Raw genomic sequence first — 14707 nt, 5'->3', positions numbered from 1 at the left:
AACGTATACCATTAGATAAGAAAGATATTGTCAGAGAGGTTTTGAAAAAAGCAGAGTATATAGACTGGGATAGTATATCTTCTAGACTATTATATAGTGGTTCTATAAGAGTTCATGACATTGAAACACTTATGTCAAACGTTTTATATCTTAACTATACAAATGTTTTCAAAGAGAACATAGAAAAATATATTGAGGGTATAGAGTTTGTGAGATGTCATTGGACAGAGTTGTATGAAAAATTTAAAGACAAGGAAAATATTTTCTTTATAGTAGACCCGCCGTTCTATAACACATGGGATTTTCAATACCAAGTAGACTGGACTTTGAGAGACTCTTTAGAAACTTTAGACGTTTTACATAACCATCCATGCTTTTACTTTACATCCGATAAAAGTGGTTTGGAAAGTGTCATGAGATGGTTAGAGGACATACATGACTATGAGTTTAGATATGACAAGATAGAATATGAGAGAGGTCCTATAAACCGGAAAAAGTGTCACAACAAAGAAATTTTATTGGTAAGTAAATGTGGTTTGAAATAGGACTACTTGTTTTAGGTTTTTTCCATTGTGTCATTTACTTATTTGACGTGGCAGAAAGATATAGAGAATATGAAGATGAACCAATGCCTGCAAATGTCCAGTATATGTACTCGTAAGAGATATTTTTATCTAATATTAAATGGACGCACAGAACTTAGCGAATGCACAGCAACCTGGACAACCAAACCCAGAGAATATTCCAAATGAAGTTAGAATACAAACTGCAATGGCAAACTATGGTCAAGTGCCAACAGATGTACAAATGCAAACTGCCATGTCAAATGACGCTGCGTTAGGTTTGCCACCATGGTATGCAAATATGAGATGGAAAGAGTTTTATACAAACCCTGAAGTGGGATATAAACAACTCTATGCAGATGACGCGAACACAGGAGTTGACCCAGAGTATGTTTTCTACCAGAGGAGAAATAGAATGTATGAGCTCCAGTTAAAAAATGCTATGGAACTCAGAAGGAAACGTAAGAGACTAGGCGGACATTAGATTTTTACATATAGTAAAATGGGTTTCTTCAGTAGTATTGGAAACTTCTTTCGAAATGTTGGAAGAGGTATATGGAATGGAATAAAATCTGTCGGAAGAGGAGTATGGAACGGAGTCAAAAATATTGGTAAAAGAGTAGGTCAGTTCGTTGGTATTATACCTAAAGACCCTGAACCAGAAGAACAAGCTCCTGTTATACAACAGCCTGAACCTGCACCACAGTCTAGTTGGCAACCAAATCCAACACCTCAACCGTATTAAAAGATTATATTTTTACCGTTCGATAGTAGTTGTATATGAAACTAAGTTCTAAGTAAAACGCATGGTATAATGGAACTATTCTCTTTCTTCCATCTGTAGTAAACCATACTTGAAAGTCTGAAATACTTCCACTCGGTGGTTCATATAGCTTTGTAGGTTTTTCGTAAAAGTCATTTGCCAAGCATAAAAAAGAGTTTTGTGCACCAGAAAATGAAGCATGAACGATAATAGCATCTGAGTCGAAAACATTTTCATATGTTCCATTAGGGTTTTCGACTTCATAAAAGTTCGGGTGTACTGGATATTCTGCAGGCTGATTTAACATCCTCATAAACCTATACCATGCCAAGTTGTTATATTTTGTAGAAATATAAACGTTTTCTCCAAGGTCTTCTATTCTATTGATTTTAACAGTTGCATTTTTCCTGTCATATATAATATCGAGATGGTACTCTCCTTCGTCAATGTTAAACTGGTTTGCATATTCGAGATAGATATCGTTTATTTTTTCTTGAAAAGCTTGAAGAGTTGTTTCTAAGTTTACAAGCAAACTAACTTGTAAAAGTTTTCCCTGTTCAAATTTCTCATACGTACGTTTTTCTTTGTTATAGTATCGAACTTCAAAACCGACCGTAAATGGGAAACCATGTATGGCTTCTGAAATGAACTTCATTCTACGAAAGCCAATAGCTTTTGTGACGGATGGGTCTCTTAGCCATCTCAATGGGTAGTCAAACCGATAGCCTTCATGCTTTACGGTCTCTGTCTCAAACTTTTGACCGACATTAGTAAAAAGTTCATCTAATGGTTTAGTTGTAGCAACTCTAGAATTTTCTTTTTCTATTGAAAGCATATTTTATCTAGAATAAAAATGTCGAAAGAAACAGCGTCTATGAGAGAAATACAACACAACCGACAACTCATTGTGCAAGCTCTAAATAAGAACACAACAAACTTTTCAAACTATTCTAAGATATCTGAGTCATTGAAAGAAGGAAACTTAAAACTGACGATAAACCCAATGACAGATGAGTTTCTATTTCAAGACAATAAGAACCATACTGTCTGTGTAAATCCAACAAAAGGAACTTTAAACGAGAAGCCTATATCTGAACTTCTTTTGAAAGCAGATATTGACAACAAAGCTGACAAAGAGTATGTAGATGCAACAAAAGACTATATTCTCGCATGGACAGAAAGAACATACCCACAAAAACATCATACACATAACATCTATGACGTAGATGAACTTCAAGAAAAGTTAGATGGCAAAGCAGATAAAACATATGTTAACGATGAGTTAGCATGTGTGGCTAGTGCGTTAGTGAAGAAAGCAGATAAGGAATATGTGGATGAAAAAGGTAAAGAAATTAAAGAAATGGTTGAATGGTACCATGAACGGACATCAAAGATTTTAAAATCTAAAGCCGATACAGGATGGGTTTCAGGATGTTTAGACCTTAAAGCTGACAAGAACCATACACATACAAGTTTTACAACTTTTACAGCAGATGATATAATATTGAACTTTGACCTTGGTTCAAGTGCACCTTCAGAGAATCCAAGCACTAGTGTAAAAGATACTCTTAACAATTTAGATAACAGTTGCAGGAATATCGAAGAGCATGCCAGAAACTTTGAAGCATATGAACTACCAACGATGTTAGAGAAGAAAGCTGACAAAACAGAGCTTCAAACATTAAAGACAGAAATACTTCAAACAGTATATCCTATAGGTTCTATTTATACGTCAATGAACTCTACCAGACCAGAAGTAGTACTTGGTTTTGGAACTTGGACTCAAATAGTCGACAGGTTTTTGTATTGTGCAAACTCTTCAAAGGAAACAGGCGGAAGTAAAACGATTTCAGGTGCAAATTTACCTGCGCACAGTCACTACGTAGATTTAAGTACATCTCAAGCAGGTTGGCATAAGCATAGATTTTGGGATTGGTCAGCAATGAAAAAAGGTAAAGGATATGATGTTAAAGACAACGTTCAGTTTGCTATAAATTGTTTCTGGGGTAACACACAGGGAGAAGGAAACCATACACATCGCGTTTCAGGGTATACGCAAACAACGGGACAAAGTAAAGACTACATGCCACCTTACATGACAGTTTACGCATGGTATAGAAATGCTTAGTCGTCATTTTCAACTTCTTTAGCATATTCGTCAGGAGTTGTCTTATATTTGTTAGGAACTGTCTTTGAAAGTATACCACCTTGAACTTTGACAAGTTTGAAACGAGGTCTGACAATAGTAGTTTTATCTTCTGCTTGCAGTGTGTACATTTTGCCATGTTTGCCTAAAACTTCATAATATTCTCTTGTATACTTTCTTCTATTTTTACGAACACGAATGTGAGTACCTGTCGGGTTCCCATTGTTGTCATAGTCAATAGTATTTTCATATGGGTCGCGTTTAGGTATTTCTATTTTTACTTTGTCACCTTTCTGAAGTTTGAAGCCCGGCATTCTTTCTTGTTTGTCTCTTTTGACTAAATTGTTAAATATATAGTCTTTCTCTAAGTCAGGGTTGTTTTTCATTTCTTTCGGGGGAGTGGTTTCCCAAACCTTTTTGTTTACGGCTATTGTAAATATTTAAAACTTGTCTCATCTTTGCCATGGAGAAGTGTCTATACTTGTCGTCATATGACATTTCATTTGCTTCACCACCTTGTGGTTGGTTTAAGTCTCTTAACATTTTTATACAACCGTCAATGACACCAAGAGCAGAATGGTTTTGGTCGACAATGAAATATTGGTTTACATTTTTTGAACGCAGATAGTTTTTAATATCGTCTGATTTGAAAGAACTTTCATAGTCAGATGTCAGTTTTGTTGGATGGTATTTGTCAACGAATATTGTCAAAGCAGTTTTCACATCTAAAATATTTTTGGACCATAATGGTATGGCTTCACAGTATCTTGTGTTTTGACCGACAAATATTAGCCAGTATGGAGGTCCATCTTCTCTATACCTCGGAATGTTTTCCAAGATATCCATAAACCAAGCATTTGGTGTTGAACTAAAGATTTTTACCATGAGTGCTTTCTTTGTTGCCTTAGAAACATACGGGTCCTTGTTTGAATTCGTCATTTTTAACCCATAAGAAATGGGTTTATTTGGCGCATTAGCAGGAGTCGCATCTAGATTTTGCCCGCAGTGGGAACAATAGCCAGAGGTGCATTTGGAATTGGAAGGAAGATTTTGAGTACATTAGGTATACTGAAAGAGAAAGCACAACCTATTATACAAACTGTACAGAAAGGTTGGGAGGTAGCACGAGATGCAGCAAATCTTATTCAAATCCTGAAACAAGAGGAAAAGTTCAAGGATGGATGGACAATGTAGGAAGACAAGCAGGAAACTACTATAACAAGCAAATGACTACTATAACCAAGCAGGGCACTATATGGACCAAGGTGAAAGATTCTTTAACAGAGGATATAACCATGCACAACAGTGGGTAAACAATAACCAACCTCAACTGCCTCAAACGTGGGGAATGTAAAATTTTTACTGAGATGAAATGAACAATACAGCATTGAGACAAATGGGTTCAAGATGGATTTGTCGGCTTCCAGCAGTTACACCACCACGTGTTTGTCAAGTTCTTCCTATACCTCAGGAAGTTTTAGACCGACTTAAAAAACCTAAACAACACCAGTTGAAAACAACCAAACCAAACTAAAATTTTTTACTGAGATGAAATGACCGAAGAAGTTGAAACGGTAGATTTGACACCACAAACAAAAAGTTCAGAACCATTGTCAAAACCTGTCAAAGAACTTACAGATGAAGAGAAAAATTCAATAATAGAAAGTGCCAGGTCTGGAAATACAAATCCTAACTACAAAGTCACTTTTCATAAAAATGGAAACGGCTAGTATCTCAAAAAAACAGACTCTCACAAATAAAATATTGAAGTCTGAAGGAGCTTTCGAGACAACAGATGGAAAAGTTTACTTCACTGACCAACAGTTCATTATAGAACATCTCATTGACTTAGAGTCGAAATATTCTAAACTTTACAACAAACACAAAAAGTTGAAAGGAAAACAAAAACAAATGGCATATGATATTTATGAAGATGTTGACGACACAACTGTTCCTGCAAGTGAGGTAAAGTCAAAGGAACCAAAAAGTGACGAAAAACCGATAGAAGAAGGGAAGCCAAAAACTGAAGATAAACCAAAACCAAAGTTTAGTTTGGAGACTAAACCAAGTCAACCTTCATTAGCTGGTATGGGTTGGCGTCAAAGACTTATGGTAGCGGGCGGTTATGTAAAGTAAAGGAAAAACATTTTTTTATTTTTATAAAAATGCCCCCATATAGAATGGATAGAAAATCTGCTAGAATAAAAGCAGAATTGCAAAGATATGGTTGGAGAGTTTCGAAGAATTTTAAATATAGGAAGGGAAGACCCATAAAAGTCTATGACAAATTGTCTGGTCTTCGCTACGAAATGGACTTGGAAACAGCACGTGCAAATTATCCAAAACAGACTAGAGAGGTTAGAAGAAGAACGTCTTATGGACATGCCTTTCGATGTTAGTGAACCTCAAGTTGAAGGACACGACGGCTTTGCCAGATTCTACTGGAAACATGACGAACAATTGCATCCTTTGAGAAGGAAAAAAGGAAAAGGTGAAGACACACATGCTCCCATGGAAAGAACAAGATATGCATATGAAAGTATCGTGAAGTTAGAAGTCAAATTACATCTGGTCGAACCTTTACAGTAAAACTTTGACGAAGGAAAGAACAAAGAAGGCTTCATGGGTGTACTTGCTGCCATACAAGACGGAAATAAGAAAGGACACAATCTCAGATTGACCATAACAGATTTGGATGGTCACATTTACTATGCACATGGCAATGTCACAACAGCCGCACAACTTCTTGACGCTTTCAAGACTACAAAGAGAGAACAAATGTTTGACTCCGACTCAGACATTTTGAATGCAATTGAAGGAATTGCAAGCGTCAAGTTCGAATGGTACCAACCTAACCCTCAAGCAGTCAGACAACATGCTGGATACTTCCCCTTCAGAAATAAGTCTGACATTGACTTGACAAGGTATGGAATTTACAATTCAATTGAAACAATTGTCAATGAACCTTGCATTCTTACATGTCTCAGGAACTCTGGTCTTGTTACAGATGAGAAAATGAAGTATCTTGAGTCATGTGTGAAGACAAGGTACATTCTCAGAGGTCAATTGGCAAAAATTGCACCGTTGGCAAATGTGAATATCCGAGTCAACATTCCGACTGAGAAAGGTTCTTCACATGACGACTATGTTGTTGACAAAGACTTACCATGGTTGAAGATTGTACTTGTCCACAACCACTTCATGTTGAACGAAAGTCTTACAAACCCATTGTTCGGAAAAGGCAAGTGCAACATTGTCAGAGCTGTTAACATTCTTTTCGAGAAAGGTTTGTTGGAACCAATTCCAGATGACAAGCTGACAGAAACTTTTGTACCAAAAGACGAAACAAACTTTTCATTGTTAGCAAGACCAAAAGTTGTTCCAGACAAAGTTCTAGCACAAAAGAAGTACACAGTTCCAAAAGGAGTTGGATTGTTCGGATACCAACCTGAACCAGAAGAACTTCCAATGAGGTTGCAAGAACTTCAAGATGCTATAAACAAACTTCCATTGAGACATCCAATTGACGTCAAATTGTATTGGAGAGCATCTGAGTTAGGTCAGAAGGTTTTATATGAAACAGGTTGCTTCGACGATGTTTATGAGATAACAGGAGAAGTTTCTCAGAAGATAAGAGACTCACTTGAATTTCCAAAAACTGGACCAATTGGTTGCGACAAGTTCGACTCAAACGAAAAGATATACTATGTCGACCTTAACGCTGCGTACATGAGGTTTGTCCAATATATTCCGACTGGAATTCCAAACGAAGATGGTGAGTTCCCGGGAAGGAACTATACGGTTGGAAAAGTCATAACAACTGTATGATATTAGGAAAGCTTCAAAACCCCAAACTTGCAATGACACTCAAATTGCTTATGAATTCGACATGGGGATATTCCATTAAGAAACCTCAAGCGATGAAGAGTAAACACTATGAGAAGGTCGACAACTTTGTTGAAAGGTTTTCTCCTTTTGTTTTGAAGTACGAATTTACTCAAGGTCAAAGTGGCTTAGTAACCACATTAAAATCTATTGTCGAACATTGGTCTTACCCTCAGTTCGCAAAAGCAGTCCTTGACAACTACAACAAATTCTTCTCCGAAGTCAAATCGAAAGTTGTGGTTTACTATGAGAACATTGACGCACTCATGACGAACGAAGAAGGATACAACAAACTCATTGAAATGGGTATGGTCGGTGAAAAGATGGGCTGTTTTAAGCTAGATAAGGTATTTTCCGAAGTTCATGTCCTCTCCAAGCGTAAGTACTGGGGCATACTTGAAGACGGCACAGAAATAAAACATTGCATGAAATAAAAAATTGCATGAAGTAAAAACGTTTTTTAAAACAGTATATTTTTACATATATTAAATGCTTCAGGTTGAAAAACAAAGAACAAAAGTAGCAGATACAAAACCGTTAGACTATATCTTTACAAATGCTGGTAGGAATATTTCAGATGAAGAAATTTCATCCGGAGCTTACAGGTTTGACTATCCAGTTCGTTGGCTTCAAAGTCCTTCAGATGCAAAGGCAATAGGATTTAGAAGAGTTTTGTTTTCAAATAGAACTAACGCGTTTATGTTCGCAGTATATTTTCATGGGCAGTATAAAGGTTCTGATGGTCTAATAGAAAAATTTGACGAAATGAAAATCTTTACAATTCGTTCAGACGAAAGTCTTGAAAAAACTCTAAATGACTTTCAAACTCAAATGAACAAATACTACTGGGAATTTCAAGAAAAATACGACTCTTTACTAAATGGAACATACTATCTGAAACTAGAATATGACAAGATGAACTCCACCGTTTCATTTCAAAAGATTGAAATTAACCCTCCAAGAGATACAGAGTTTTTATATTGGGGAGTAGACAAACGTTCTTGGGCACAATTTCTTCGGTTACTAAACCAGAACGAACCATTACCACCAGATGGTCCATTTAAATTTATACTCCCACCAGCAGATTTGACAGTTTATAGAAACGTGTTTGACCCTCAAAATGTTATGTGTCATGCAAGTTTCAGTTCAAGCAACAACAGTTTTCTTTGTATTGGTAAGGACTTTTATGACTTTGCTTCTAAATTCTACGAACCACCTAGTAACAGTTTCTCTGACTTTCAAGTTTGGTTCACAACAAATGGTATGCAGCATATAATACCATTGTACTATGACTTTTATCTCGAATTGTCTTTCATATACAACTACGGAAAAGTATTGAAAAAGTATTGAAAAATGAGTTTTGGTTGAAAAAAGAGGTGGAGCCAAAAGTGGCTCGACCTCAAAACAAGCATTTTGTGAAGAATATAGCAACCGTCGGAAAACAGCGGGTTGGTTTTTATACAAAATTCAACAGGTGAATTTTCATGAATTTCCTTAAGACAGAAAAAATATATTTTAGGTGGAACCAGGTCCCTCGGTCCCTCGGTCAACTAACATCTTTTTGAAAATGGTGACAACATGACATTTTGACAACAACACAGGAAATAAAAAATATATTTTAGGTGGAACCAGGTCCCTCGGTCCCTCGGTCCCTCGGTCAACTAACATCTTTTTGAAAATAGTGACAACATGACATTTTGACAACAACACAGGAAATAGACTTCATCGTATATGTTTTGTCATGATTTCATCGTATATGTTTTGTCATGATTTCATCGTATATGTTTTGTCGAAACTTCATCGTATATGTTTTGTTAAGACTTCTTCGTACATGTTTTGTCGAAACTTCTTCGTATATGTTTTGTCATGATTTCATCGTACATGTTTTGTCGAAACTTCTTCGTACATGTTTTGTCGAAACTTCATCGTATATGTTTTGTCGAAACTTCATCGTATATGTTTTGTCATGATTTCATCGTAAATGTTTTGTCGAAACTTCATCGTATTCTTTCACCCGTTGAATTTTGTATAAAAAAGCAACCGCCGGAATTCCGGCGGTTGGTATATTCTTCACAAAATGCTTGTTTTGAGGTCGAGCCACTTTTGGCTCCACCGTATTTTTCAACCAAAACTCATTTTTTTCGGCAAAAATATATTTTAGGGTAGATGGTTTTTAGGTGTCACCAGGTCACCAGGTCACTCGGTCACTCGGTTAAACGAACTTCTCTGAAAAAATGAGACAACATGACATTTTGACAACAACACAGGAAATAAACTTCTTCGTAAATGTTTTGTCATGACTTCTTCATCGTAAATGTTTTGTCATGACTTCTTCATCGTATTCTTTCACCCGTTGAATTTTGTATAAAAAGCAACCGCAGGAATTCCGGCGGTTGGTATATTCTTCACAAAATGCTTGTTTTGAGGTCGAGCCACTTTTGGCTCCACCGTATTTTTCAACCAAAACTCATGAATTTTCCCGAAATAAAATATATTTTAGTTTTTTTAAAAAAATATTTTTTATTTTTATTGTAAGAACATGTTAGCAACAACTTCACCAAACTCGTTAGTCATGAACCCAACTTCAATGTTAGTAGAAATGAAAAGCTTCATTCCTTCTTCATATACTTTCGAAACAGAAATCCAGAAGATAAAGCAGGAACTTCTCCAAGGAGATTTAGATTGCACTGCAAAAGATGAAACAAATGAACAGTATCTTTATGAAATGCAGGACCTGGTGGAACATCTACCTAAACTTCCTGAAATACAACAACAAAAGCTCACTATTCCTGAATTCGATGAAAATAGAATGAAAACCAACTGACTCAGTAGAAATAAAGAAGTTCATACGAAAGGTAAACTATGAGTTTCTTGGATTTCATTGCAACCACAAAGTCATGGACATTGACATATATAAATCTGGGGAGTTTAAGACCTACGACAACTTTGTTTCGTTAGTTGCAAAATGTGTATGGCAGATAAGAGATAAAGATAGAAGAGGTAAAGTATGGAACGGACAAATAAAACCAGCAGCCTTTGAGTTAAAGAAAACCATTTACGCCTTAGTCATACTTGCAGGACAAATTTCAATGTACAATGCTAAAATGAACCCACAATGTTCAAAATGTAAAGCAGCAATGAGGAAATATAACTACTCCGTCAAAGAGATAGAACGTATGCGAAACGACTATGCTGACTTAAAGAAAGAAGTAGAGAAACCAGCAGAAGATAAAATGGACATGTTGACATTTCTGAACAAAAACTATCCAACTGCTGACGATTTCCTTCTATCTGATGTCAAGAAGAAATATAAAGAAACCTTCGGCATAGTTAAAACTTTTGATATCCTTCGTGAAGAAATAGAAGCTACAAAACTGTTTAAAGTCATGAACCATCACAACATATACCATGTAAAACGCTTGTGAAACTTTATGGTAGAAATATATTTTTGTCTGATTTACGCTCATTTACGATGAAGTCTTGACAAAACATATACGATGAAATCATGACAAAACATATACGAAGAAGTCTTGACAAAACATTTACGATGAAGTCTTGACAAAACATTTACGATGAAGTCTTGACAAAGCATATACGTTTAGTTTCGATGAAGAAGTCTTGACAAAACATATACGAAGAAGTCTTGACAAAGCATATACGATGAAGTCTTGACAAAACATATACGAAGAAGTCTTGACAAAACATATACGAAGAAGTCTTGACAAAACATATACGAAGAAGTCTTGACAAAGCATATACGATGAAGTTTATTTCCTGTGTTGTTGTCAAAATGTCATGTTGTCACCATTTTCAAAAAGATGTTAGTTGACCGAGTGACCGAGTGACCTGGTGACACCTAAAATATATTTTTGCTGAAAAAAATGACCAAATTTCATGAATTTCCTCATATGTTTGCGACCCTCGGAAAACCGAGGGTCGAGATTCCGTACGAAAATCGTAAAAAATTGCGACCCCGACTTTTACAGGGGTCGCCAAAACTCTATGAAAATCGTAAAAAATTGCGAGTACGTAAGAAATCTTACTCGCCTAAAACTCATGAAAATCGTGAAAAAATGACCAAATTTCATGATATAACTGTATTTTTTTTACGAAGTGAACTTTGACACTTCGTCAAAAAAATCCCTGAAATCGTAAAAAAATGACCAAATTTCATGAATTTCCTCATATGTTTGCGACCCTCGGAAAACCGAGGGTAGAGATTCCGTACGAAAATCGTAAAAATTTGCGAGTAGGGAAAAAAACCTGGTCGCCAAAACTCTATGAAAATCGTAAAAAATTGCGAGTACGTAAGAAATCTTACTCGCCTAAAACTCATGAAAATCGTGAAAAAATGACCAAATTTCATGATATAACTGTATTTTTTTTACGAAGTGAACTTTGACACTTCGTCAAAAAAATCCCTGAAATCGTAAAAAAATGACCAAATTTCATGATATAACTGTATTTTTTTTACGAAGTGAACTTTGACACTTCGTCAAAAAAATCCCTGAAATCATGAATTTCCTTAAGATAGAAAAATAGAGTTAGTTTTTTTAAAATATTTTTTTTTATTTTGTATGTAAGAACAGAAAATGACAAACACTGAGTTTGAAACAGTTAAAAAGATAGACAATGAGACCAAAGTGGTTAGAATAGGTGATTTAAACGTAAGATACTCAAAGAAATACAACAAATATTCTTTGTCAGACATTTTAACACTATCTGGAAAGAAAGCACACGACTGGGTTAGAAATGCTTCAACTCAGAAAATTTTGACAAGAAATCCTGAGCTTATGATATCGGTAAGATTCTATGGAACAAGAGCATATCTCATCGACAAAAGTCTTATACCGATAGTTTTGTTATGGTTAGACCCAGTTGTTGGATATAATTTCATAACATATGGTTCATTCGATACGGAACGTTGCAGTGAAGGCTTACTTTACATCGTTCAGAAACCGAAGGACTTCAATACAAAGAGATATAAGATAGGAAGAACATTTAATATAACTCAAAGATATGACAGTACAGTCAATAGAGTCAAGGTTGTGTTTGTGAATGATATGAGAGCTGCTGAAACAGAACTACTTGAAAAGTTTGAGAAAATGTATGGTGCTCCCACGAAAGGTAAAGAAACGTTTGAAGTAGATGAGATAGCTAAAGCTATAAAATTATTTGACGAAGTTGCTGAAAAATACATGTAAAGCGTTTATTTTTGGTCTTTTATACAAGACAGAAAATAACGCTAGTTTTTTATAAAATATTTTTTTTATTTTGTATGTAAGAACAGAAATGTCAACAACAGAGAACACAACAACTGCTATCGTTCATGAAGATATAAATGAAGAATACGAGTACATACAGTATAACAAACAGTTACGTCTCATTCGTTCGGTCAAAGATGACATGTACCAAATGCAAAGTATTTTGAATGCTCTTCGTTCTACAAAGCAAACATATCATTGGTTTGAAAACCAACAGACAAAAGAACTTTTAGAAGAATTTCCTCATATGTTTGCGTCCCTCGGAAAACCGAGGGACGAGATTCCGTACGAAAATCGTAAAAATTTGCCAAATGGTTTGAGAGGTTGGTATGTACATAGACTTCTTGTAAATGCTGTAGCAATGTGGGCTTCACCTCGTTATGCTTGTTATATTTTCATGATGTTAGATGAACTATATAAAGCAGAACGTGAAGAGATGGAAAAGAAACTTCAAGCAAAAGACAAAAACATACAGAAAAGAATACCACGTTCGGTACCAAAAGGAAAGGAAAAGAACTATAAGTATATGATTTATACTGAAGAGATGGAAAATGAAGAAGACAGAGATATGGTTATGTTGCATTTAGTCAGAAGAAACAACAAAAGCTTTTACGACTTAGCTAAGATTTACAAATCTGACAGAAATTGGTTCTATCGCGAAAACTTACCGATTTCAATGACACCAAATGAAGATGTGAAACAAATAGTTCAAGATACGTTACCTCAAACACACTATGATATGAAAGGTTGTACAATACTTACATTCAAAGAAGATTTGCCGCTACTGAAAGAAAAAATAACAGAGTATTTTGACAACTTCAAACAAGCAGAGTAGATGAACCATTTATTTTTCAAGCTTGACACCAAAGATGGCTCAGGTAGCTCTATAAGGTAAATTGTCTTGTCAAATCCTTCTGGCATTCCGAGTCCTTCCATCCGACAGGAAAAAAATTTCCCGACAACTGGAAAAAAATTTCCTTCCAACTGGAAAAATTTTTCCTGTTGTTCGTCCGTAAACCATTCAAATTTTCGAAAATTGAGAACTTTTTGGCCGACCTTCAGAAAAAGTTTTTCCTTCCGACAGAAAAAAATTTTCCTTCCGACAGGAAAATATTTTCCCGACAACTGGAAAAATTTTTCCTTCTGGCATTCCGAGTCCTTCCTTCCGACAGGACACAAACGGACAACTGGAAGAACTCTTCCTGAATGTCTTCCAAAGCCAGAAGAACCGACAGCCCCAGCACCACAACAGACTAAGACTCAACACTTACATTTTTCAAGCTTGACTTTTTACAATTTGAACTTTGTTTGCGTAGATGTGAATTCTGAAAGAAGTATGAGGGTCTTGTATGACTTTGTACTTCTCCCATAGTTCATGTCTGTCAAACTTACCTGCCATGGACTCTTTCATAAGTTCCATGAAATCGTCTTCGGACAATCCGGGGAAAAGTACAATGTCAGTAAGTATTCTCTTTACATCCTTACTTAAACTCTTTGCTGTCTGTACACAAATGACAACTGAAATGTTAAAGTGTCTGAGCTTCTTAAGAATTCGACACATGTCTTGTTCTCTGTTCTTTAACAAAGGATGAGAAGCAAAGTCATCTAAGATAAGAAGACATCTGTGAGGGTAAGTCTTCCAATCGTAAGATTGCAATTTCTTCGAAATGTATTCTATCTCTTTCTGTTTGTTTCTGAAGTGTTTCTTCTCTAATATTCTCTGCATTTCCTCATTTGGGTCTTTAAACTTCGAATTGACATACTCATTTATAGCATTGTACTTCAAAACTCTTCTTTGGTACTTCTTTATCCAATCTAACAACTCAGAGTCTTTTATACATACTAACTTAGACTTCTTTATAATATCTTTGAACGAATTGACGGTTTGGTCAAATTGACCCGAAGTACTACAAATGACTACTAACTCATAGAATGGGTTCTTCTCATCTAGTTCTTGTTGTTGTGCAGCCATTTTAAGATAAGTGAAAGTCTTACCCGACCCAGGTGGTGCAATTAGACCTGTTATACCATTCTGAGCAAATAAGAACTTGTCATGTATGGGTTTTATCTGAGCATTTTCCAACTT

At 35.7% G+C, this 14707-nt stretch overlaps 6 protein-coding genes and 3 pseudogenes across 9 annotated transcripts, besides 1 other annotated feature; 7 read left to right on the top strand and 2 right to left on the bottom strand.

The window, feature by feature from the left end:
• Nucleotides 1-684: 684 nt before the first annotated feature.
• TVAGG3_0431050 (uncharacterized protein) lies at nt 685-1047 on the top strand (the record flags this gene model as incomplete). Its single annotated transcript, XM_001304837.1, has 1 exon — nt 685-1047. The coding sequence occupies one exon, from the start codon at nt 685-687 to the stop codon at nt 1045-1047; it is 363 nt and encodes a 120-aa protein (XP_001304838.1).
• Nucleotides 1048-1312: 265 nt separating this feature from the next.
• TVAGG3_0431040 (uncharacterized protein) lies at nt 1313-2161 on the bottom strand (the record flags this gene model as incomplete). Its single annotated transcript, XM_001304839.2, has 1 exon — nt 1313-2161. One exon carries the CDS (start codon nt 2159-2161, stop codon nt 1313-1315), a length of 849 nt encoding a protein of 282 aa, XP_001304840.2.
• Nucleotides 2162-2299: 138 nt separating this feature from the next.
• Nucleotides 2300-14707: part of a mobile genetic element that runs on past the window's edge.
• On the top strand, nt 5026-5608 carry TVAGG3_0431030 (annotated as a pseudogene). The gene has a single exon. A coding segment is annotated over exon 1 (583 nt).
• On the top strand, nt 5653-7791 carry TVAGG3_0431020 (annotated as a pseudogene). The gene has a single exon. A coding segment is annotated over exon 1 (2139 nt).
• Nucleotides 7847-8707, top strand: TVAGG3_0431010 (uncharacterized protein; the record flags this gene model as incomplete). The annotated part of the gene is made up of 1 exon (XM_051233777.1): nt 7847-8707. The coding sequence occupies one exon, from the start codon at nt 7847-7849 to the stop codon at nt 8705-8707; it is 861 nt and encodes a 286-aa protein (XP_051103507.1).
• On the top strand, nt 9897-10782 carry TVAGG3_0431000 (annotated as a pseudogene). The gene has a single exon. A coding segment is annotated over exon 1 (886 nt).
• Nucleotides 11950-12494, top strand: TVAGG3_0430990 (organellar and viral DNA polymerase type B; the record flags this gene model as incomplete). Its single annotated transcript, XM_001304842.2, has 1 exon — nt 11950-12494. A coding segment is annotated over one exon (545 nt), but the record flags the coding sequence as incomplete, so codon positions are not given.
• On the top strand, nt 13022-13456 carry TVAGG3_0430980 (uncharacterized protein; the record flags this gene model as incomplete). Its single annotated transcript, XM_051233776.1, has 1 exon — nt 13022-13456. One exon carries the CDS (start codon nt 13022-13024, stop codon nt 13454-13456), a length of 435 nt encoding a protein of 144 aa, XP_051103506.1.
• TVAGG3_0430970 (protein of unknown function, DUF4106 family) lies at nt 13898-14347 on the bottom strand (the record flags this gene model as incomplete). The annotated part of the gene is made up of 1 exon (XM_051233775.1): nt 13898-14347. One exon carries the CDS (start codon nt 14345-14347, stop codon nt 13898-13900), a length of 450 nt encoding a protein of 149 aa, XP_051103505.1.

Source organism: Trichomonas vaginalis, chromosome V (genome assembly GCF_026262505.1).
Source record: "Trichomonas vaginalis G3 chromosome V, whole genome shotgun sequence".
In the NCBI taxonomy this organism is placed as follows: domain Eukaryota; phylum Parabasalia; order Trichomonadida; family Trichomonadidae; genus Trichomonas; species Trichomonas vaginalis.
Note: the sequence above shows the minus strand (reverse complement) of the source record. Positions and strands in the feature narration are given on the sequence as shown.